General features: G+C 36.9%; 1 protein-coding gene across 1 annotated transcript; it reads left to right on the forward strand.

Annotated features, from left to right (window-relative positions):
* Positions 1–5,692: 5,692 nt before the first annotated feature.
* Positions 5,693–26,039, forward strand: LOC149807419 (uncharacterized). Its single transcript, XM_089938538.1, has 10 exons — positions 5,693–5,730; positions 8,017–8,069; positions 8,522–8,567; positions 8,982–9,214; positions 10,780–10,919; positions 11,681–11,832; positions 14,690–14,795; positions 15,178–15,373; positions 23,521–23,641; positions 25,065–26,039. The coding sequence occupies exons 2-10, from the start codon at positions 8,031–8,033 to the stop codon at positions 25,238–25,240; spliced, it is 1,209 nt and encodes a 402-aa protein (XP_089794664.1). The 5' UTR covers positions 5,693–5,730; positions 8,017–8,030; the 3' UTR covers positions 25,241–26,039.
* The last annotated feature ends 708 nt before the right edge of the window (positions 26,040–26,747 follow it).

Raw genomic sequence — 26,747 nt, forward strand, 5'->3', positions numbered from 1 at the left:
GAATAATGCACTTATTCACTAAAAGATTTGCTAGTTTAATATAGAAATTATCTCTGTCTATCTGTGTCTGTCCTCTCTCTCTCTCTCTCTCTCTCTCTCTCTCTCTATATATATATATATATATATATATATATATATATATATATATATATATATATATATATATATATCTTTATATATATATATATATATATATATATATATATATATATATATATATATATATATATATATATATATGTATGTATGTATATATATATATATATATATATATATATATATATATATATATATATATATATATATATATATATATATATATATATCTTATTCTTACGAATAAAACTTTACGTTGAAACAGTCGCAATATTATGCCATGTCATTTATTATGTTATACTTCCAGAATCTTAGTAAAAAGGTGGGGTTTGACATTAAAAATGATTTAAAATTACATGTAAGGCAAATAGCAAAAAACGAGGTAATTTTTACTATTTCTATTTGAAAATGATGGATTTTCAAAGTTTTGTTATTATTTGATATCAGTTTAATGATAATGCTCATCCTCTAACAATAACGTGCATTTTTTTTCAATGTAGCGTTTGGTCCATGGTTACAATAAAATTATGCATTCTTGCATTATTATTTAAAGTCAGTTCAAGTTGCCAAACCTCCATATTACAAATAGAACCAAACTAATGCATGACATCCAAGCAAACCTAACAACTTGCTTACCTCCTACAGCAATACAACTCGATACCTGCCTGCGTTCATTGCTCGACAAAGATGCCCCAGCTACCAAGTGCAGAGTATGAATTCAAAAGTGTTTTCCATGGTATAGCAGTATTAGTGACCAGCTTCGCACTGCTAAAAGAAAACTCCGTAAAGCTGAAAGGCTTTGGCTTTCCACCAGACTCACTATTCATAAGCAAATCTATGAAGCCACTAAGAAGAATGTCACAAATATAGTCCATGCAGCGAAACCAGCCCACTACACTACTTAAGATCATTGACAGTTCCAGCTGCAAAGAGCTCTTCGAGATCACTAACAAGCAAATGTCAAGGATCAAATGTACACCACTTCCAACCACCTTCTCTCCAGTCGACCTTCCGGACATGTTTGCAAATTTCTTCCGTGACAAAGTACAATCCATTAGAGATAAGCTTAACACTACAATTTCAATTGACTCGTCGTCACGATACAGTTGGGATACTGAATTTCAACGGCAACCATTGGCACTATTTGAACCTGTCTTTATGGATTTCGCACGTACAATCCTGATGAAGAGTGCACCAAAGTCATGTGAACTTGATCCAATTCCAACATCACTGCTGCTTGAGTGCTTAGATACAGTATTGCCTTCACTAACAGATGTTATTAATACCTCTCTCTCATCCGGGGAATTCCCATCATTTTTCAAAATTGCCATTGTAAAGCCTCTGCTGAAGAAACCAACACTAGACCATATGGATTTAAAGAACTACCCCCAGTTTCTAATCTCCCATTCATATCAAAAATCTTAGAATAGGTTGTTCTATCCCAGCTTGTATCTCATCTAAATTCAAACAGTTTTTTTAGCAATGTACAATCTACATATCGCCCTTGCCACAGTACTGAAACTACTCTTCTAAAAGTATTTAATGACATTCTCTCTGCTTTGGATAGCGGAAAGATTACAGTCATCAACCTCCTTGATTTGTCTGCAGCATTTGACACAATATACCATGATTACTTCACCGTCTCCAGCATGTATTTGGCATTCATGATACAGCCATATTGTGGTCGAGGTCCTACTTGGTTAACAGGACACAAGTTGTGTTTGCAAATGGAATATACTCCAGCCCAGTTGATCTATGTTGTGGTGTTCTTGGACCTGTTCTCTTCATTATATACACTCAGCCGCTCATAAGTGTCATAGATCATCATCCAGTGTCTCACCAATTGTACGCTGATGACACCCAAATATACAAATCTAGCCACCCAACTGAAGTTGATGCCACCATCCAAGGTGTAGAGAGGTGCATTTCTGATGTGAAATCATGGATGACATGTAACAAGCTGCAGATGAATGATTATAAAACTGATGTTATTCTGATCACAACACAAAGACTTTCTCATTCACATTCTTTACCTCAAACAATGAATATCAGCAACACCAACATTAAATTCACACAGTCAGTACGAAATCTAGGTGGTACTCTGGACAGTAGTCTCACATTGCACCAACATGTCATGAACATATGCAAGGTTGCATATCTTGAGCTGAGACGCATCAGCTCCATTCGCAAATATCTTTCAGATGATGCCACTAAAACACTTGTGCGTTCATTAGTACTTTCAAAACTGGACTATTGTAACTCAGTTCTGTCTGGTTCATCTCAATATCTACTCAGAAACTTCAAAAAGTTCAAAACACATCTGCTCGGATCATTCTTAGAGTACCAAGATCAGAGCACACCTTCCCGCTGCTCTGTACCCTAAACTGGCTATCCATTCGATCCAGAATCAAACACAAAATTTGTTCTCTGTGCTATGTTTCACTGACGGACTCCAGTCCAACATACCTATCCGACTTCACCCATGTGTACACACCAGCAAGCTACTTTCGCTCCTCTTCTGACAATCGTATACTCATTATTCCCACTACGAAAACGAAGTCATATGGACAGCGTCCTTTTGCATACTAGGGCCCAGCAACGTGGAATGAATTGCCCACTTAACTTAGACACAAAGACACAGTGATCCTATTCAAGAGTGCTCTTAAAACTCACTTATTTCGACTACAAGAACAAACTTAAAGACTTAATACTGTTTCCTGCGTTAAATATTTTCAGCATTTTTTTTGTGTTTTCTAATTTCATGGTGTTTGTTTTTTGTAATCATATCATTATATATGTTTTTTATGTTATAGGTGTTGTCTAATGTTGTAAAGCGTTTAGAGCTTCTAAAGATTAGGCTCTATACAAAGTCCTCATTATTATTATTGTTATTATTATGATTATTATTATTATTATCTGTGTGTCACAATCAGATAGGTATTTCTTTCTTTCCCTTAATTTATTTACTAAAATTAAAGTTATCGACACTTTGGGATAAAAATACACAAAACGCCATTTTCTTCACAGTCTTATGAAGAAAATGTATATTGAGAGGATTCAGAGTTTATGATTAAAAAATAAAGTTTATAAATGCATCATTATCTGGTCTTCAAAGGCGTAAACCTACATCCGGATGCTCTGGGATTTGTTGTACACAAAAAATTATTAGTGAGCGCTGCAATGTACATGAATTATTTCGTGTTTTAGCAGTCACGCATTGTAATAGTAATTAAATATATGACATTTAGCATCGTTTGCTGGGAAAAAAAGATTAAGCAATTCTCAAAAAATATTAAATACAAAAATATCTTGGATTTTTTAAAAAAAGCACATAACCCTAGGCTTACGTCATCAATTCTCTACCAATTTACTCATAGCAGGAAGACATCTGTAACAGATTTGTGTCAAAGTTCGTGGGTAGGGGTTTGGATATAGCATAATTAAACATTGTTATGTTCCAAATTAAGTAAAATGTGAAAAACATGTGGATTTGCGATGTTATATTTTTTAAATGTTTCAAAGATGATCAAACCTTTGAATAAGATATGACTTATTATTGACACAACAGTGTTGTTTAGGCTGTATATAGTACTACCAAGCCGAGAAAAAGCAAGCTAAGAAAGATAGATGGACAGGAAAAATACCTAGCATATGTATATTACTTCTTAAACATTTTCCATGAAGGACCCCCCCCCCCCTTTCTTTTTAGTAACTATAAATTTGGGTGTTTCTCTTACTTCTGTGTTCTGGATGAAAGCATCATTAATGAAGTTAGTGTTTGTCACAATGAGCTTAGATTCGAATGGCTAAATTCATCAACGTGGAGGAAACGATTATGTACATAAATGTAATCTATTTGCATAAAGTATATATGAAAAGGAACTGACCCGTAAAGACAAACACATACATTATAATTGAGAACTGGGAACAAAAATGGGTGCACAAAAATCAGCATCGACACGTTCATCAAATGGACGTGTGGATTTCAACTGGAATGAGCACTCACGTAACATTCATATTTATGCATACATGAATATGAGAGTGAATGCAATTATTGTGATTATATTGTAGGAATAACACTAACAAAAACAGGAATATAATGTCTCTCTGTCTCACTCTCATACCTAAAGATTCTTCTCACCCTATTCATAGCTTTGTGATGATATTAAGAAGAGGCCGTCATCGAAGACACACGTAGACTGGAAGGTGGGTGGATGACCATCTGGAAAAATTTGATGCACAGATAAGGAGTGCAGGCACAATGGTGTTCGCTAGGGTTCGAGGCGCGGTGGGGAGGGGGGCAATGTTCTGCTGTGGCTTCCCTACCAAGGCGCACGGGGACAATGTTTTGAAGTGGCGTACCTAATACAGAGAATATATGTTTATGTCAATGGCCAACCTCCCACCGCTCACAATCAAACGTTTTGTGAAGAATTGACTCCATCACACGAAGGTGAAGGTGAAATACTATAAAAATTTCAGGAAAAATAAATAAATAAATCTAAAAGAAAGAAAATACAAAAAGCTCCCGATGGCACATCTTCGTCTGGCGCCAGTTGGTACCCCTGCCTCCTCGAGATGCCACTGGACAAACACCATGTCAACAGTACTTAGACGGAGGCAAATGGAAAATGGAAAGTCAGATTGATAGACACATGTAATATAGATAAACGAATGTTTGTTTATATATAAAAAAATGCTTCTCGTTAAAGGTTGGTTATGTCCCCCACCAACTCACATCTTTAAGCATGTGATAAAAGGATTACTGTTTTTGTATTCAGTTAACTTGGTGCAGTATTGATGTCAACAATGAAATAGACACAATGACTTGGTAAAGTAGTGATGTTAACGCTGAAATAGATATGATAACTTGGTATAGTATTGATGTTAACACTGAAATATATATGATAACTTTGTGAAGTATTAATGTTAACACTGAAATAGACGTGATAACTTGGTGCAGTATTGATGTCAACATTGAAATAGACGTGATAACATGGTATAGTGTTGATGTTAACACTGAAATAGACGTGATAACTTGGTATAGTATTAATGTTGACATTGAAATAGAGAGGATACTTTGGTGTAGTATTGATGACTTGGTGTGGTATTGATGTTAACATTGAAATAGACATGACAAAGCATTACTGAATTTTCGCACAGCTATAAATCTCTTTTATATTCCGAGAATTATTTATTTTGTACAAGAACGCGATTGAATCTAGTTCGTTCGGGTAAGTATTTTTGAAATACCTACATACTAGAGACCTGTTTATTTCCAAACAGATTTAACGACAGGTAAATTGGCCAGTATGAATAAGAATGCTACTAATAATAAAGAGAGATAGAGATAGGTATTCAGTATGCATTGACATGTATTGCACGGTCGGTGGCTCCGTTGATGAGGTTGACTTCGATCCACATGACTGGCATTTCACTAGGTTCACGAAGGGAGTTAAAGTATGTTTATTGGGAAGTTGCCAAGCGTGGTTTATGTCAAATAGTCGTCGTTTATTGACTGGAAGAAGCAAGTACATTCGAATCTCGAAAAAGAACTGTAAAACAAAACAGAGGTATGTGTGTTATAATACTTAAACGTCTTTAGAAGTTGTACCAGTAGATGTCGACTGCAAGGTATATATATATATATATATATATATATATATATATATATATATATATATATATATATATATATATATATATATATATATATATATATATATATATCTGTGTGTGTGTGTCCACAGTAATCTCTAAAATTTTGTCTCTCTGTATATGTGTGTTCACTGTAGTCTCTAAAATTGTACTTATTATTTTCTCAAAAAGGGAATTAAAATTATCTGGTATTCGAATTGTCACCGTTGGGATGGTTTACATAGCGTCAGATCTAGTTTCACATGGACTGTTGTGCGTGGGGTCCCGGGTGGCAGAGTGGAATAAGGCGATCGCGTTAACATATCACTGACATCTCACCGCTGTCCGTGTGGGTTCGAGTCTCGGGCTCGACCAAAGTGGGAACGTGAGAAAGTTTGCCAGTAGCTTCCCCTGTGTGGGTTGTTCTTCCAAGGGCACTGCCGGATACTTCCTCCATCAATGGCTGATATGAATAAGCTTATCGTGTGCTGAAATTGCGTTAAATCCATGACAACAACGAGAACAATTGTTGTGTCCATCTATGCTGTTGGCTTGCACAAATCTTTACATAGCAACCCCTTTTGTAAAAGATATTTTCTAGAACTGTACTCCATTATTTGTGTTTATGCAGGCCCCTCGCCAGCTAATCTAAAGTGGTCGGGTCTTTTCATTACAATAATGTTGAGGAGGGTGATACGGGTAGAAATGCTTGCCTGAGATTTTCTTCTACAGATTATCCTTGAATATTATTCAGAATGGCTAACCGATAAGGGGTAGCATTTTCTAATGTTCAGATCGTTGCTTCATGAAAGAATACAATATATAATTATAAGATACATGTGTTTAAGTTACAAATGAATATCGGGAACAATCATATTGCTCAAAGAAGTTTACTTTATTAACTTCGCATTTTAATCATATTTATAGTTTTACTTTGGGATGTGAAAACGTTGTACGGCTATTCAAGTCGGCCATACGACCTACGATGTGCATGCATTGTATCGACTTTCTGTTGGAAGTAGAAGGTTTTGATGTATAAATATTTTAATATTTTCAGCAAATAAGCTGACCAATGCAGACCACTCCGGTGGCCTAGGTGGTTAGAGCGTCTGCCGCGGATGCGGGAGGTCTAGGGTTCGAACTCCGACCAAGTATTGGCATGATATCATAAGCAGACCACTCCGGTGGCCTAGGTGATTAGAGCGTCTGCCGCGGATGCGGGAGGTCGAGGGATTGAACTCCGACCAAGTCAAACCAAAGACTTATAAAAATATTACTATTAGCTGCCTCGCTTGGTGCTCATTGTTAAGAGGTTAATGTTAGGACTGATCTGCCTGATGTCAATATAATGTTACTGGGTAAGACATGATGCTGCATGAATGTGGAATGATGCCTCATTGATAGACATCACTTTAAACTGCCACACAGCAGACATCGTAGCGATACGACCAAAAATTGTTAAAGCAAAAACATTGAAAATATTTTATTTTTTTTAAACCACAAACACCGACCAGTGCAAGTCAAGGTGAATTATTATTATTCTCTAAGATATACTTTACGTTTGATATACGTCCTTGTCTATTCTTTGACTATCTAAATTGCGGGTATTATCTGGTTTTTCTTCCTAATTTTTAAAACTACAACCAGGAAAACTTGTCATTTTCTTGTCTTGGCTTACTGATATATGATCCGAACCCGTATTTTGTTTGCGATGCTTTCAATGAAGGGGAAAAAAATCAAGATAAACATCGTATCTTATGTTCGTATTTATAACATTGTGAAAATACGAACAGCGTAGACACTTATCTGATAGTTCATTCAGCATAGACCTAGATCTAATTGCTCATACTCAGGCATCGTGATTTTATAATGTTTTTTTCTGCTTATGATATCATGCCAATAGCTTGAACATAGATCCGATAGCTCATGATAGGGCATATTGACTCTTTAGTGTTTGTTGTTCTTTTGATTTCCAGCGAAAAACGTACATATCTGATAAGGCAAAATGGGTTCTTTAATGTTTGCTTTGCTCGTTATTTTAAGCGAACGAGACTACGGCATCTATAATGGACTCTACAGTCGTTTAATGGTGCAAAGTTTGCGTTTTATTGTAGACAATCGGCGTTTGCCATCAATATATATAATCTTGCAGTTGAGATCATATCAAACTGCCAATGCTATACAAAATATAGAAATCATTCAACAAGTTTATTAGCTTAATTTTAAGTGAGTTCTCATGCAAAAATCCTTTATTTAATATCAACTATATTTGATTTTTCTCAGTTCCTCGTGTCAGAATGGCCCGCTGGTACGGAATGTCACTACCTGTTTTCCTGGTAAGTTAAGAATATTTAAGATATGAATAAATAAGATGTTAATTTAAACAATATATATATATATATATATATATATATATATATATATATATATATATATATATATATATATATATATATATATATATATACTAAATGCAAGATATTTAAAAAATACGCGAAATCTACATACTGATTCTCTTGTATTTTACATTTATGAATTACTAAATTAATAAGTGAATGTACATGAGTTGATGAATCTAATAATCTGATGTCAAACCTGACACATACAATGCAATAAATACTACATAGAAATAAAGAAAAAGATAAATACACACACACACACACACACACACACACACACATATATATATATATATATATATATATATATATATATATATATATATATATATATATATATATATATATATATATATATATTCATTCATTCACGATTTTATTTTTCTCAGATGACCCTTGTCATGAAGGATGGAGAGAGTGCAAATACAAAACAAGGTTAGTATAAATGATGCCCACTTACATATCGTTCCAGTATTTGCAATGGGTGAATGTTGAGCTAGATTTGTCATTCTTTACTGCTTTATTTTTAATTTTATCCTTTCTTGCTATTCTAATTTAGTGCATTACATATACATTCGTAAATATAAATTATAATAAATTCTGGTATTAAAAATGTGTTCCGAAAAATAGTAAAATAAAGAATCAATAACATATGCATACCTAAAGTTTTCAATTAAGTTCATATAGTCTTCGAGATTCTGTTTTTAGAGTACCAGAAAACGTACTTCGGCACAAATTCATTTTCTGGTCACATAAAGTACTGGACACTGATGTTTTGTTATTTTATAATATTATTTAGTATATTTGAGGAAATGTATGGAAAAAATCAACCATTTTTTTTATTGTCAGCCTATATGCATTGCTACAAGAATTCGGAGACGCAAAGTCTGATGGTTCGGGCCTCAATTGCAAAAAACGGCGACATTGTCGAAGACTACTACCCTGTGAATTTTGGAACAAGGGCCAAACTCACCACCTGTACGTCAGTCATTTATACTGACCTTGAAATCACGGTGACCAAGACGTTATCTCTAAGTCCTGCACCATCAACTCTACCGGACTCTTGCGGCTTTGAATATCTGGTATGCCCTTGAACTAAAGCACCCTCCATCCTAACCATAAAGCTGGTAAATGAGGAAACAGTTTCCTCACCAAATCCTTAAGTCAGAAAGTCTAGTGATAAGAAAGTGCGTTTATGTCATCCAGCACCCACCGTCCTGGATTTTAAACCATTTTTAAATATTGAATATTGGTGTACAATTTTCAGATATTCGCCGGCCAAAGGGAGGCAATACAGTATTGTAGTAAATTTAGAGTATGTGCACGTGGTTGTAGTGCCCCGTTTTAAGCAATTCTTAGATTTGTGTGATTACTTGTTTGATTATTGGAATTTGGCGCCATGGAAATATTCCTGGCCCGAACTAATGAGCTAATCAATAGGAGCAAACGTCACGGAGTGAAGTGTTAGTGTGTTTCCGTGATGTCCTGGTTCACTAGTAGTGAATTCCGACCAAAACCGAATGACTGTCCTTGTCGTAAAATAGTACATATTAAAATCTAGTGGTATACATTGGTAGCGTGACTGCAAGGACAGCACTTACGGTATTAAACCGGTAAATTACACAAGGGCATAAATAAAAAGGGACTTGGCAGAGACCGTTTATGTCGCCATGCGGGCGAATATGGTGCAGTTATATCGGCGAAATGTGCCTGGAAAGCATACATTGACTGGCCTAAGGTGGCGGAGTTAAAATAGTTCCCATTGTTAGGGAGTACTCGTATATGTTCTAAGGCGTGAACGGTTGGTGGTACGGAAACATAATGAAGCCAAAACACGCAGATGTACGGTTGATGGATAGTTGACAGTTTGGTTTATCTGTGGTCTTGCATTAATTATAGGAAAATTTAGGTATAGAATGGACACGTCGGGCTTTCTGATTTACAACTGAGGTTGTATGGAAGTCTTTGGAAAGTCGGGGAAACTTATGACTTCTAGCGAGAATCGCGCCAGGGTTTGACAACCGCTCGGTCAAGTAAATACCCGTGTGCGTGTAACAGTATATATACTTTTTATTGTAAATATTCTAGGCATTCCCCTTAAAGAAAATCATTTGTTTTGGAAATTAAATCCGGTGTTCACTAATTTATACCATACTGAGCATTGTTGTTCTACTCTGTGCACCGAGATATACGTACGTACCCTATGCAGGTATGTGTAAGATCATAATCCCTGATAAATTATATATAGGTGAAAGTTCTATGTAGAAATAAGTAATAGTTTTAATTTAAAATGATGCTGTTGCAAAAGAAACAAATTATATACAGTAGAATTAAGGTAACTCGAACACCTAAACTACCTAACACATTTGTTCGAGAGATGCGTTATTCGAGTGAACGAGATTGAATATATTATACACTTTCAGTTGGATCTTAAACAGATGTGTGCGATTCATCGTGTTTGAATGTATAAAAACAAAACTAACAAAACAAACAAACAAAAATTGAACAACAACAAAAACAAAAATAAAAAAAAAATTGCATGTTACATTTTTCAAAGATCCCATAGGTCATGATTATTTTACCAGGATTCTCCAATAGTCGGATACGTTGTTGATCATCTGGTGCAGACGTGATCCTTGTTTTTCAGCCTAACACGCAAACAGTTCGTGCTATGTTCCGATCGCACGAAAAACTCGGAAAGAATGACGTAGATGACAGATATTTCATATTCTCCTGTTCATACAACAGTGCCATAGACACCTACCTGTCCACTGTAATCACTGTGAGGTACGTCAAATATTTGAAATGCAAACGTCTTGGGAAAAGTAATTCACGTTACAATTAGTTTTTGCTGTGATCTTGTTTCCAACGAATTTGTTCAAAGGAGTGTGCATTTGGTCAAATATTTAAAAACATTTTTTATAATCTATGCCTTAATACAGCAAGATCATTGTATTACAGATATCTACTGTCTAGAACTAATCAAATGATTTGCCAATATGCAAAGATTTCAAGGAATTGCAAATGTGGAGGACCATTTCCTGGAAAGAGAAACCCCTGATAATGTTTTCTGATATGTATCAATAAAGTTATTTATTAAAGCTGCTTGGACCACTTCTGGAAGAAGCATCGATTCACTGAAATAGTTCTCAGTTTTAAACATTTTCATAAAATTTGAAAATAGAAACCTGTTTGAAGCGTCAACAGCAAAGACAAAAATTGTAATCCGCCCCTAAACTTTAAATCAAGAGGAGAGAACAACATGCATGGCTCTGAAAACATTGCAAGCTATACGATTTGTGATCATGAAACAAGTGACTGGCGGGCAGAGTGAAAAATATGTACAAATCACTATGGTGTGCATCCCATCATTTTATTTGTTTCTCTGCATATTCCTTGCGAAGCACAGTCTGCTGCACATAAATAAAATTCTCTCTCTCTCTCAACTGAAAACCAAGCAACTTTTCGACTACATGTGCAATTACAGACTGATCAGAAACAATACAGAGATGATTAATATTGATTTAAGCGTTCTTTTTTTGGTCCAGCTATGACAACCTTGACAAGGTGATTCAATCGTCCCGCCAGACTCTAACGATGGAGGCAATTTTGGTGTCTTCCGAACAGTCCGTCACCAAAGTTATGGTTGGAGATCGAGTGTTTCTACGAGTCAACATGAATCTTGATGACACTTATACAGGTTTGTAAATTTCTAGTCGCCAGGGGTATCGTTCACGTCATTGTCAATAACCTATTAACGGGGGAAGGGGATGGGGTGCAGAAGGGGTCGTTGCCCCGAGTGCTAGAGGTGAGGGGAGAGGCAAAACAGCAGATAAGATCTCACCCATATAACAAGAATTTACAAACTCATTTATGCTGCCAGCGTATAATTCACGAACAAATTGCTAACCTATCCATCAGCGCCCTCCAACACCCCGCTGATCCTCATTTGCACCATAGCGAGTGAGAGGGATCTAGACATCGATCAATACTATCGCCTGGGCACAAGTATAAACGTCTATCTTCGAATCGTTTAGACATCTACTAGTAGTTAGATTCATGGGAAAGGGGTTGGGAATATATATTTTTATAAACAAAGTCATAAATAAATCGATTTTGTTAAAATTTACGGTTTCTGTACATGCTTAAGAGTAAGATGCTTGAGGTGAAATGAATGGGCCTTATGTGGAAATGGCCTTTTATGTGGAAATGGCCTTATGTGGAAATGATAGACATGCATAAAATGGTACTTGATTGTCATGTGTGAATGAAAGAATTTAGAAGCCAAGAAAAGCCACCAAATGGCATTAAATTGCAGGAAATCGTTGGCGGCCAGGGCTCTGTTTGCCCACTGAAACGAGCTTACATAGCTCCACCAAACCTCCAAGCTGGTGGGAGTGGGTACTATGCTGTTCGCTTGAAAATATGCATATATAGAAGAAAGTTGACCAAGTTCGCTGAATGCATAAAACATTATGTAAATTGGTCATTTGAATTGCATGCGTTTGATGTGAAGAGTAAAAATTACCTACTAAAATGGTTTAAATACAAAACGACTCACCGTTTGATACATTTTCTTTCTTTATCAAAGCAAGCATGAATCACGAAATTCTATAGTCTAACTGTAATATTAATATAACACAACCGTTCATCTATTATACCATATAAAATAGCAATATAACACAACGGTCTTCCATCATACCATATACAATATCAATATAATACAATGGCTGTTCGATGACAGCATATAAAAGTAAACATAACTTATAAAAGTAAAATATTTTCACAAATTCATAAAAATACAGATGGATGGATGGTGAAGGTGAGGGTGGGGTTAGGGATTGGACTATTGACTTAAGTTATGTCAAGCTCTCATGGCATTGCTTCAAAATTATTTAGAAATTATCAATTATCAGCAATCGAACGTTCAATGAATTTCGGTGCGCGCGCGCATGTGTGTGTGTGTGTGTGTGTGTATTTGTGTGTGATATTTAAATTTTTAAACTAAGCTTTAACAATCTTAGTCATATAGCTACGATTGCTGCAGTGTGGCAGTTTCAAGTGATGTCTAGCAATGGGACATCATGCCGCAGACATGTAGCATGATGTCCCAAGCAGGCTCATTATCCTGACACCAGACCAACCAGTCCTAACACTAACATCTCATTGCTGAGCGCCAAACGAGGAAGCTGCTAGTACCATTTTAAACATTCTTTGATATGACTCGCTCGGGGTTTGAAACAGCCACGTCCCGCATCCGATGCGGACGCTTTAACCACTTAGGCCAACGGAGCGGTCACACACACACACACACACACACACACACACACAATGTTTTCTTACGAAATCTGAGAAAAGATTTATGTAAAGAAATGTTTCTAATGTGCATCGCATTTTTTACATAAATATGTAATGGAAATGTAATTAGTCAGCGCATAATTGATCTATTTTAATGTGATGTCCACAAAATGGTACGTTTCTTGGTAATGTTTAGATGTCTTTCTTGTGTTGTAAGATTTTCTATAGTCATTTTGCACAAGAAGCTGAGTGTCAGAGAGACAGGGGAAGTTTAGCAGTAATGTACATTTCTGTCTAAAGTAGGTTTAAGAAGTTTAACTGTAAGTTACATTTCTTTCTAAGGTAAGTGTTGGAAATTTAACTGTAAGTTAGATTTATGTTTAAGGTAGGTGTTGGAAATTTAACTCTAAGTTACATTTCTGTCTAAGGTAGGTTTAGGGAAATTTAACTGTAAGTTACATTTCTGTCTAAGGTAGGTTTCGGAAATTTAACTGTAAGTTACATGTCTGTCTAGGTAGGTTTAGGGAAATTTAACTGTAAGTTACATTTCTGTCTAAGGTAGGTTTCGGAAATTTAACTGTAAGCTACATTTTTGGCTAAGGTAGGTTTTGAAAATGTAACTGTAAGCTGCATTTCTGTCTAAGGTAGGTTTTAGAAATTTAATTGCAAGGCACATTTTAGTCTTGCGGCATTTAAGTTAAAATTAGTTCCAAACAACTGTTCAATATCAACAACACATGTTTATCTTCCGTCTTATGTAAATTTATAATCATCCTGGATTTCATGTTCTTTAATCCCCGTTCTGCTCAAGGTGAATGCTAATGCGACAAAATTAGTGACAAATAATTATCGGGTGGTATGTGTGTGGAGAGAGAGAGAGAGAGAGAGGAAATTATTTTGACGCAAAATAAAAATGGTCGCCACAGTGTGTATGCAATATTTTAAATGAATTTTTCTTTACACCTGCACCAGAAGCAGGTTGCATGATGAGCGGATTTGCAGAAAACCTTGTAAACCTTGTATAAACTGTTTATGAATTATCACATCAGAATGGTTAGTTGTAAAGATTATACAAATTCCATGGATTTTTGCCCATTGATATAGTTTATCTTGGTCCAAAGCCGCCCAAATGTAAAACGATGTACCGAAACGTATAGTTAATTGTCCTAAACGTATTTAATCGAGGTCAATAAAAGCAGGCATGATGCAAATTTCTTATATTTTATTTCCAAAATTTAAAAATTACCTTCTTTTTACAGAGCCTGTTGATTTTTGGGGTTGCTACATGTACAACTGCAAAGTGAGCAAGTTTATTAATTTTCCCGACCGGAGCGACGTGACGAAATATATAATAGATTCAAGAGGGTAAGTTGCGGTAGATTGGTATGTTTTCTCTCAAATTAATTTTAAACTTGTGTAGTCGCCAAAGTTAAGATACACTTACGTTCACTACACATTAATCTATCCACCCTCCGGAAAAAGAGAAAAAAAACAAGAAAAAAGCAAGAATTGAAGTAGCGCAATCAACATTATATGACACAAGGAATTTGAGCGAGTTACAGTTTTTGTATAATTCAACAAATTTCATATATATCATCTGTAATTATCACTAGTTTTATATTCGACTTAGAGCAGGGTTTTGGTTTTGACAATCACCGAAGAAGGAAGTACATTTTGGCGAAACCTTAATGTTCAATTGAAAATATAAAATGAAAGAACTGACATGACGTGTATTATGACGTTTCAGATGTGCGATTCCAGGCATAGACTTTACTCCAAGTTCTGGCTTTACCTCTACTCTGACCAACGGCAATAAGTTTATTTCACACTCTGGACACCTGATCATCAGCATGTACCGACCACCGGATAACAGTTACCTTTATTTCCAGTGCGACCTGGGCTTCTGTGACGGCATAAGGAACGCAGATAGCAAATGTCTAAATGTAAGAATTACTGTTTGTTTTTATTTCTTTAGTTTCTATATTTATTATAGATTTCCCATGGGTTGGCCTAAGTAAGCTCTTCTCAAATTGCTTTAGCGGTGGATATCAAGATTGAGCTACCTCTCCTACATTTCAGTTTTGTTTTACTCAAAGTCACATTTATTCAGGAAATACGTGAAACGTACTTTGTATCGTCTTGCACACTTATACGCTGTCTACCTTATTTAATATTTCATATTTTTATTTGATGGTAAACAAAATAAAATAACTAGACACATTGTATACATAACTTGATACATACTGGACCAATACTAGACACATACCAGACATACCTAGATCATATTTGCATTAAGGCCCTTGATTTTCTTTGATATAAATACTCATGACATTTATAGACTTCTTGTTTTTACAATCGATTACCAGCTATCACGTGGAACATGTCGAGGAAATATAAATCAATGTTTCATGAGGAAATGGAATAGATCAATGACCAGTTAGCATCCAAATAGTTTACGCAAGGCTAGCATCTCTTTCTCAAGCAAACGTTTTTATCTCAGTAAATTGGGCTCTTATCAGAAATGAATTAGTCGTTCGAATTAACAGTTATCGTAATGATAGGTACCACCAAGCAATGTCATATGATTGGCCATGGAGCATATTTTTAAAACAAGAGATATGCATAAGTATTATATGCTATCTCCATCATTATTATCAAGGATGTCATAAAGATATGGCCTCCTGCCGAGGGCTTAGTGGAACATGAGCTTTGCGGAGAAAACCTTTGTTTCAGTTGTGTCTGGGATTAAGTTCAAGGTCGCGAATCCAATTGATGGCTGTCTTTCTTTAATATAACTGTGAATGGCACCTACATAGCAATTCACAAAGCAAATATAATTCACCGGAGAAAAAAAGCCCTGTAGTTCATGGTCCATTGTAGTATTTTTTTAATTGGGCCTGACTTAATAAGCGTGTACAACTGTCATTTCCTGGAAGTAGTAGTAAACTGTGAATTTAAGACCGCAGATAATAATAATAATAATAATAATAATAATAATATAATAATAATAACAATAATGAGGACTTTGTATAGCGCCTAATCTTTAGAAGTTCTAAGCGCTTTATAACATTAGACAACACCTATAAGATAAAAAACATATAATGATATAATTACTAAAACAAACAACATGAAATTAGAAAGCATTAAAAAACATGCTGAGAATATTTAAGGTAAGTTTGTTTTTGCAGTCGAAATAAGTGAGTTTTGAGAGCCCTCTTGAATGTGATCACTGTGTTTTTGTGTCTAAGTTCAGTGGGCAATTCATTCCACGTTGCTGGGCCCTGGTATGCAAAAGAACGCTGTCCATATGATAAACATTCAGGTCCGAGCCATGACTTTACCCTTTTTGCACACGTGAGTGCAGCGCATACTGTTGTCCTGCGCGTACAAACACGGGTCTGGCGGGCTCAAGGCCCTTGAGCGCCTTGTATAATGCTCTGCGAGAGCCTCATTGATTATTAAACCCCAATTATTTTACGGAAGCTATCACGATTTGTGGCTACAACGTTTTTCTCCGGAAGCCATAGCGATCACTGAGGATTTTAACCGTTTGCTCGATTTTTACTGCATTTAAATCAAATCACTGTTCTGGTTTTGGTTTTTATTTTTCAATGCGCTAGCGCACATGTTTCATATCTGTGCGCAAAGGCTTCACAAGTTATACATTTCCGCAAATATCGTCTCAAAATCCACCATGGAAATAGTTTCATCTTCGGTGACTAACCATTATAATTCGCTAATTGAAGTGAGACCGGTTTGGGCGGCCGCGAAAATTTCCGAATAGACATGTGCTCATTGATGTATCCGCAATGAACTTGTTTTTCTAGCACCGCCCACGTAAATCGTTACTATCTATATAGCCTCTAGAAGAAATCCGATTGGCGTGCCTATGAAAGTCGCAATTCCCGCCACGCCAATGCAAACGGTGGTTGCCGCAGCTAGTCGCACATACTCGTTTGTACTTTGCAAGGAAAAGTTATTTTCTTGGCGATTTCATCTCGCAGCAGTAGTTTCGCTTCGATTTTTTATTCGCGTCGGTAATTTTGAGGGTTTATCACAATTATTTTTAAAAATAATCAAGTTATCGCGAAAAATAATTGCTCAGCATGCAAATCTTGTCCATATGCATCGCGACCGGATGCAGTACGCACACGCAGTTCCAACCAATATTCTTCCCTTCCTGTTACAACTGCCCTGCAATTAGTTGCATGCTTCCAGGTTTACCTAGAAATACACCGATATCACCTTTTTTTGTACTTTCAACGATCGTCCTTGTCCAAGGACTGTTCACGAACCAAGCATGTCTTTGGTAAATGTAAGTTACAGTTATTCTTTGGCTTGTCGAATTAATATTGATAGTTTTGTATAATTGACGGAGAATTTTATTGCGGTGGATTTTTTAAAGTGAATTTCACTCCATCGTTGTAGAGGTAGTCTCTGAATGTTTCACGCTTGACATCGACGTGGTCACTGACCAAGCATTTGCGCGTGCTCTTGCGATGATTCCAAGCTGGCCTCGAGTTGGTACTGGTAGATCAGGGTGGTCACAACGGTTGATTTCTATCTGTTCCTCGCTTAGTTTATATTTCAGCGTATACGAGGATTTGTTAAAAATGTTGTCATGCAGATATTCGTCGACAAGCGGCATAAATCATTATTAATGTTGGCATGATCTTCCAGCTGATCCAACACCCCATTGGTAAATTTCCCAGCAACGCAAAGCTGTTCAGGGTCCATAACTTATAGTAAATGATAACTCTAAGCACAAACACCAAAGATGGTTAGGTACCGTTTTGGATAGGCATTGATTCCTTTCAAATGGATTTCATCGATGGAGACTAATGATAACGATGCTGTATATATGAAACTAACTTTCTTGAGCATTGTCGTCTGTGATGGTACGCATAAAAAATAGTCTATTATGCTGGTGATCATTTATCAGTATTGTCATTGTACCCCACCTGCTTTTAGATACGGCTAAGATAATCAAGTACGATTACCTATAAGACTCAATATTTGAGCTTAACAATATCACATCATAGTAGTGAAAACAAGTCGGCCATTTGCTATGTCATCATTGTTTCCCTCCCATTCACTAATTAATTAATATTCGACTGAATACGTATCGTGAATTTAATACTCGTACTGGTTATAGGGTACTGGTTGCTAATAGTAACTCTGCAGCCATTACATTCAAGTAGTGTTATTCGCAGCATCGACATCGTAGTTGGGTTCTTGCATGTTTCGGATTAGATTTTCGTTCATGGTAATCTCGGCTCATTACGTCAGCGGCCATTTTGACGTTCAATTGCGTGTGCTAACGAAAAACTCCACCGACACATCAGAGTCGTGGATTCTCCGATTTCATTGATCCCTTCCAGTGTTTATTGTTTTGCAACGACGACAGACGGCGTTAAAAAACAACAATGTCGTTAATGTCCACAATGGGCTTTTACAGCCATAATCTCGTCTGGATCCAGACCGACGATGGCCCGGTTTCTCAACTCATACAAATCCGTTTGGTGGCAAACCTGGTAAAACCCACATTGCCGCCGCGATGAGTTTATGTGAGTGTGTAAATGTCATTAGACACTGTAAACTTTCAAGCGTAGTTTCTAAATGACAATCTAGAGTCCATAATCCCCTATTGTGTTTCCTCTCTGAGCCATCTTGGGTGGTCGAAGACTTCCGTTTTTTTTTTATAGACGCTATGCGGTCTCTAGATGATCCGCCTCCATCCACGTTTCAAAGAGCCAATCCGGACGTGGACACTTTTGTAGCTGCAAAAGCGTCAGCAAACAGCGCTGGAATCCTCGCGAGAAAAGGCTATATTCCGCTCTTTTGCATTTGCGTCACCTCATACATGGACAACATTAATGTTACCGAGCTGATATTTTTATTGGCCGCCTTTAACTGATCAAAATGCGTTTGGGTTAGTCACACGGTGACTTTTCCAGTTAACTTTGTCGGAGAAAGTGTCATTGTGATCCCATACTCATTTCATATTGACCTCTATATTTTCGCAAGTTGGTTTTCATTAAGAACAACCATTAACTTCGTGATATAACAATTTTTATTTTATATGGTGCTGTTCAATTTTAATATTCCACAGTCGTGTCGATAACTTTCAGTCGGCCACACGAGACTTACGACAATCAAGTATTGTTCAAGAGAATTACAACAATATATTTGTTAAAAGGTACGTGACGCTGAGTTGCACACACTTTCAATTTCATGCCAACTACAAACTTCTTGTACAGGTCATGATGATCGAGAGTAAAGTAATAAATCGGGTACAACGTAGTAGAGTTATGCTGTGGAATCTACTGATCCATGTTTTGATCCCGACTCATCTATGACTACAGTTTGTGATATGTAACTGCCACATGACAGTTTTTGAAGTCAAGCAAAAATCGTCGGAGGGTTTCAGATGATTTTTTATTACCGCAAAGAAACTTCAGACAGTACTAACGTTTCAAATATCGTACTAGTGGTATGTCAGCCATTTACCATATCCCTAGTTTGAAACGCCACGAACACATGTTTGGATGCTCTGACACTTTGTTGGTTAGTTATATGCCATGAAAACTTCGATCTATTAAGTCTCCTGTGACCATGAGGAATGACTGCGTTGACGTGCCTCGTGACCATAGAAACGATAACAAACAAGATCTCTGTTATTAGCGAAGAAGTTATCACAAACATCCACCACAATAATTTTGATAATTCAACATTTTCAGCAGAAGCTCATAATCACTCCAAATCGCATCGTTGTCTTTAGTTTCCTTTCGGAATAAACATGTACGTGTGGTTGGTTCCAAAAATGGCCTTCCAGACACCTACAAAACCGGAACATATAACTGAGGGGAAACAAACACGATAACATCAACGTGGCTCCATGAAGTTGTTATCGATGCTGTGCAAATGAAAGGTTCAAATTCGGATTGATGCTAGTAATCACGAAGTTGGTTCATCTCCTTCTGAGTCTTTTACCTTTGTAACATGCTTAATATGATTACCATGGTCGGCTGTTTGCCTGACAAACATCATAGCTCAGAATCCGAATCTCGCGTAGTCGTCGCTGTGAAAAAGGCGGGTCCGATAATCGTTGAGATAACGTGCGCTGCTGAACAGCAACATGATACCGTTTTTATTTAATTTTTTTTGTTTTACAAATTCAACCTTGGCATAGGCGGCGTAATTGTTATCATCAGCTTGTACAGGTTTTCCACCAAGTTCCAAAAAGGTCTCACACGGTAGAAAAATATCAGGACATATCCTGCGCTTGTAATTCTATTCGTCCAGATTGATTAGGTTCACTAGCTGGGTACAAATAATACTGAAAATCACGCTTGCTTTAACCTCGCAACATGGCGCGCCCATATCAAACGCGGTATCGGATACAGCTTCGTATCCAGGAATCATTTATAAAATATTGGTTACTTCTAATGCATTTACGTAACCGTAATCCACTCCCAATTGTCAGATTTGCAATCATCGAATCAGTATAGTTTTACTTCTAGTTGAATCACCATCGCCTTTAGTTGCCGAGTCACTAATCGTTGTAGTCGATCTCAGATCGTTTTAAACGCCCGTTATCCAAGATTTTATTAACTAGTCCGCAGTAGCGCTTTTGATACTATCAACAACTCATCTTTTAACTTGTGTAGTAAATGGTGAAGCGCTAGATTAGAGCCGCGAGACCTTACGCGCACCTGCAACAATCCATAGACAACATCAAAGATGTCATTTCCGCAATATGTCTCGTAAACGGAGTTTCTCGTGTTGGCAACACGCATGGGTCTCACACGTACGCGTATTATCGTCATTGTGTTAAATATCACTTTCTGCGCGCAGGACATGTCCCCTATTGGTCTACGGGGAAAAAACGAAGGTAAAATACACGGGCGCCGCCGGAGTAATCGACAGCAGATACCCACTCCCCCGGGAAGCGACGGATATTTGGGAAGAACACAAACATGTAACAGTGATATGACTTGTTAGATCCGGAAGCTCTGTAACTACTATTGATGGCACAACAGATCACATTGACTTGAATCTTCGAGGTGATCTTGACAATGAAGCACAACTTGAATTCTTGTTTGGTTATGGTATATTTTCAGCTGTAGATTGTATGCACTGTACGTGGATCCTCTGGATGCGCCATTGATGTGGCAGTGATCTCTCACATTTGCACAGGTTTAGCTGAATAATTTCTAAGCAGACCTAGTAATAAGTCTCCGCGAAAAATTCGCAAATGTCGTTATCGGCCAGAATTAGGGTGAGGAGAGCTTTTCTCGAATGCATTTCGCTTTAAACTCAAGCAATTTGATAATGCTTCAATTGAACCCTGGTCGTGGTATATCATTCTCGGCTCAGTTACTTCACCGCATCTCACTACAGTGTAGTGAAACCTTCATGGGACTTGTTCAATAATGTGTATAATATTTGATTGAACAGCGGTGTGTGTGTGTGTTTGTGTGTGTGTCCTTGAAACCTTTAGTTATCACGGGAACGTTTTAGCATTCAAAGTCCGCGGAAATCACATATTGAACTTTCGTCTTCCGTTGTGATGCGGTAATTTCAAAACGGTTTTGTCAGCTTCCGGCAAGATCGAGCCCTACGTTTTTTTTTTCTGAATCGCCGGCAGTAAAACTCATGTTCGCCAATAAGATGGTGGTGTTGAATGCATACATTTAGCGTCAACATGGAAACTTTCTCCTATGGCACTTGCTGTACTGGTAAACCACTAACATAAATCCTTTTATCTGTACGTAATGTTGCCACGTCTCTGGACTAACCATGATGCTCGGCAACATCAGATCAACGCTAAATCTCCTGCATGAATCTTTATTTTGTGTTTGTATGGAGAGTCCAATAAACCGAAGACCGCTCTTTCAAGAGAACACATTGACAGAGATGTCAGTGTTGAATCGCTCAAGCTTGCCGATGCCTGTAAGTTGTACTGGGAATTATATGCTCTCAAACTCAATTTCACCCAAACGTTTTTTAAGCTGAATGATCGAGGAATGCAACGCAGGTAAAGTCGCTCATTGAAACACCTTTTGCCGTAGTCTTTTACATTTATTACTGCTCGCCGTAGAAAACACGCTGACGCTGAAATATAAACTCGTCCCGTTGAAAGGCTTGCACAGGGAAAACCTTAGCATGAACTTATGTGCATCATGAATCTTCTCAGGTGTAATCATCAATTCTTTTGAGCATCGTTTCAAAACCTTTATCGCTTTTGTTCTTCATGGCCTCAATGTCTGCCCGAGTCAAGATTACAAAGGTACCGCTGTGAAACAACCCACGTGAAAGTTTAACTCCGTTGTTGGTTGAAGAAGTTCAGCTTGCCGCGGACGTGCGCGGCATAGTAAAGTTTTCAACAAGAACAATTTTCACCTTGAACCCGAAACCCGGGCGAGAGCGACTGTGCCGACACGTAGTGCGAGCGAGTGTGATTTACAGTATCCGTACTGACATGCTGTATTAGAAATTTTATATTTTATATTTTCCAAGGCATAAGCATTTGAATTTGTTCCGTCTCTGTGTCGTTGAACGGTATATGATATGAGAATTTTAGGCATACAAAAACTATTTCAGTTTAATCCGTCAACCACTACATGTGCAAACCATGTGCTGCTGTTCAGTGAATTCCAAACGTTGATCAGTACTGCAGTGGGACTCAATCTACGCAGCCCATGTTGCACCTGTCGGACAATCGTACACGCTGCTATCGCGTGTGCAAAAAGGTGAAGTCACAGGGGGAGAAGGCTCCGACCCAGACCAGTAAACGCAGTCTCAAACTCTCAGTTAATCACTACTAACATTTTCGTTTGGATTGTGTGAAAATTAATGAATGAACAAATCCTTAGGAAATGTACAAGTTTATCACGAAAATATTTTATTTATACAGTTTCTCCATCCTCTTACTGTATTTTCTCTCTCTGTCTCTGTGTACACACACACACACACACAGATATATATATATATATATATATATATATATATATATATATATATATATATATATATATATATATATATATATATATATATATATATATATATATATATCAAACCTCAGTATTGCAGTTCTAATGGACGACGAAGAAGGGGTGCTGACGAATTCTCCAGCTCTAACTCAACGTATCAGATCACTCTGCACCTGACTGTTTCTGATGAAAACATGAATGGTGTTAGCCAGGGTAAATTTCTCGTACACCTAACTACCTTCAAACCCATTTAACAATATATCCGCTCACTTATCTACGAACTGACCTACCTCTCCACCCACCCACCACTTACGTGTCTGTCTATCTAGATAACATCAACCAGCCACTCACACACCTACCTGTGTACCTACTTAAGAATCCACCTGCATTAGGTGATGCAAATTAATACGTTGGCTGACATCTGAGTCTTATTTTAAATGATAATACTTCTTTGTCCTCATTACAGATGGCATAGCATTGCGGGGACTCAATAGCGTAATAAAGTCAATGTACGTTTTCATTTTACTCTTCTATCGTAATAAATGGTTCTGGGAATGATGGAAAATTCTTCAAAACAAAATCCTGATATCCTTAATAGGTCTTTCCGACAAAACGTTGGTCGTTGCTTTTTGTTATACTGGGTCTGTGAATATGGCTGTAACGTTTACGCGTGTAAACAGCTTACTTTAATTTAGTGCCTGTCAGCACTTACAAAATCGGTAAATATGTAAACGAACACACGCCGTAGTTGTAGCTGTCATTGACGCGGGAACTATCCGTTCCAGTTCCAGTTAAATTACACTTAAACAACTCTGATGAGATTGTTTTGGTAAGATTTTTGCTGCTAATTCTTTCCTTAAAGCATAGTTGATTTTCACACTGAAAGAAGGAAAAAATAAGCCTCAGTGTACAAAAACTGATTGTACCCTACATTACATAAGATTACATACCAGGTTGACTTAGTGACCTTGCAATTTATATGGTAAAACAACTTAATTTACCTTTGAAAACATGCTCTTTAGCAGAACGTTTGAAGAGAAACGTTTGTTTAAGCAAACACCATTTCAAGTTTGTAAGCCAGTAAAATTTTCAGGTGGTCGTAGATCGCAGAAAAACATTAAATCCAGTTGCATCATCGATTGTTTTCATCATGTATGTCTTGGTACTAAACAGTATTACCACATTCCAAAGTTTGTTTCACCCGTATTATCAGATATATTAAACAGAGATATGTAACAGGACTAATTCTGCTATAATAAGAGGTAAAATACGCACGGTATAGGAAACAATTTTAACCTTAGCGAGGTACGGAATCCGCGTTGTCAAGGTTGGGTTTTGAATCGGCTGTGTTGAACGGCATATTTTTCGGTTAGTGTATACTGTGCACACGTTTAGAAATTTTCGTAAACGTTGCAGCCTTTTTGAATGTACCATATACTGAAAGATGCTTTTCTATACACTTTTTGAAAGTACCATCCTCCTGAATGACGCTGCTTTTCTACAACAAGATTATGGTTACATATATCTTTCAGCCAAAAGTGACGATTACAGCGACTATGACGATGATTTATCATGTTTGAAAAATATTTGAGTCCATACAATAAAACCCCATAAATGTTTCTTTTCTCCCCAACAGTATCCAAGGGCACGGACGAAGGCGTAACGATTGGGTTATTGATCGGAGTAGGGATCTTTATTTTGCTGATTTTGACCCTGGTCATATTTTTATTTCTCTGTCTTCAACACAGAAGAAGCAAAAACAAGAAAGCGAACAGCGATGCCAATGTATATCCAAACCCAATGGTAAAATAAAGATATTATATAACGTGTAATTGACTTTTGTTACTGTTGACACTTTCCAGATATTTGAAATACTCTACTGAATACAATTTCTCGCCATGTACAGTTACAAGGACAAATACAAAAATTTCCTGTATACTTTGAGTAGAGCGTTATGTACTGTCACACAATCGTCACACAGTGGTCACACAGTTGTCACTCAGTTTTCACTAGTTGCAGAGAGCACTTCCTATTCAGTAGAGCACAAATTTGATCGACTGTTTTTTTCATTTTACACCTAAATTAATAAGCCCATCTATTATGTAACATATACTGCCTGGTGACCAGTCGGTTTCCATCTTCATCTTCTACAGATGATGCAAATTTAGAACTAAAAAATACTTTTAAGCCAAAATATGATTGCCATGAAAATTGTTTTAATTATAATGTAACATAATGTAAACGTGTCAATGTCTTGCATAGCTTTGTCATCAACGTGATATATACTTTGCCGTTTTTCTTTCAATATCAAAGATCATTCTTAGACATTTAAAATGAGTTCAATTTATTGGTATGAAATGTTAAGATGTGTTTCTATATATTTACTCACCTTCTGTCTACTCACTTGCTCTTGTCTCTGTGAATCTAGCATCTGTTGCTTGAATTAATTGCATAATTCTCTTTTAATTACATGCATTGGTAAGTAACACTAAGTGATAATGAACAGTGTGAATAACCTTATCAGTGACCGACAACTGTGTTCTATTTATTTACCTTATGTATTATGTGCAAATATTGCCTTTCACAATAAGTGCATAAAGAATGATACTACTTTAGTTGTTTATTCCTTTTCTGTTACATTCTGATCTCCCTGTTCAGGTAAAATATATGTATGCATATGCAAGATGTTTGAATAACTAAGTTACGATTAAGCGAAGATAGATACCACAATACCCTTACATGTATACATACACTATCACAACAGAAGGGATAACGGGATTTTAAACTTTAAACTTAGTTGTCAACAGGATATACAAACAAAGACAAAATAATATGTAAACACAAAATTTAATTTCTAGAGATCTGGATAGCTCAGAATAGGGGCGTTGAGATTTTCTGTCACCAGACTCCCTTTGTGACCACTGCATCTCCTAAGTCGGATACCACACACCCATGATTTATGTTTTTTGAGACCATGGCCTAAAATAGGCTCGTTCTCCTTTTTCTCCTCCAAATCCAGTCTGGATGGCTCATCCTTCGGAATTTCAACTGGATGAAAATTTTCATCCAGTTGGCATATAAAAGATGGAATTTCGTCTCCCTCTTCTTCCCCTCCTTCTCTTTCTTCTCTTATTCATTGAGTCTCCTTTCCTCCGCCCATGCCGCATTGATCTTCGCTCCGTCCTTTTGCATTACCGCTAGAACACATTCTTTTGCAGAGAGATGATATCCCTCTTCAGATGTATTTTGTTGGAGTAACACTGTAATTCTTGAACCCGATCCAGGAGCTGCGATGCTCTTTCCATGTAGCTGATGGTCT

This window comes from Sinohyriopsis cumingii, chromosome 1 (genome assembly GCF_028554795.1).
Source record: "Sinohyriopsis cumingii isolate HCF-2022 chromosome 1, ASM2855479v2, whole genome shotgun sequence".
Taxonomy (NCBI): Eukaryota; Metazoa; Mollusca; class Bivalvia; order Unionida; family Unionidae; genus Sinohyriopsis; species Sinohyriopsis cumingii.

Coding starts and splice junctions, on each gene's coding strand:
- LOC149807419 (XM_089938538.1), top strand. CDS start 8,031: ATGGCCCGCTGGTACGGAATGTCACTACCTGTTTTCCTG. Junction 8,568..8,981: donor GAGTGCAAATACAAAACAAG/GTTAGTATAAAT, acceptor TTTTATTGTCAG/CCTATATGCATTGCTACAAG. Junction 23,642..25,064: donor CATGAATGGTGTTAGCCAGG/GTAAATTTCTCG, acceptor TCTCCCCAACAG/TATCCAAGGGCACGGACGAA.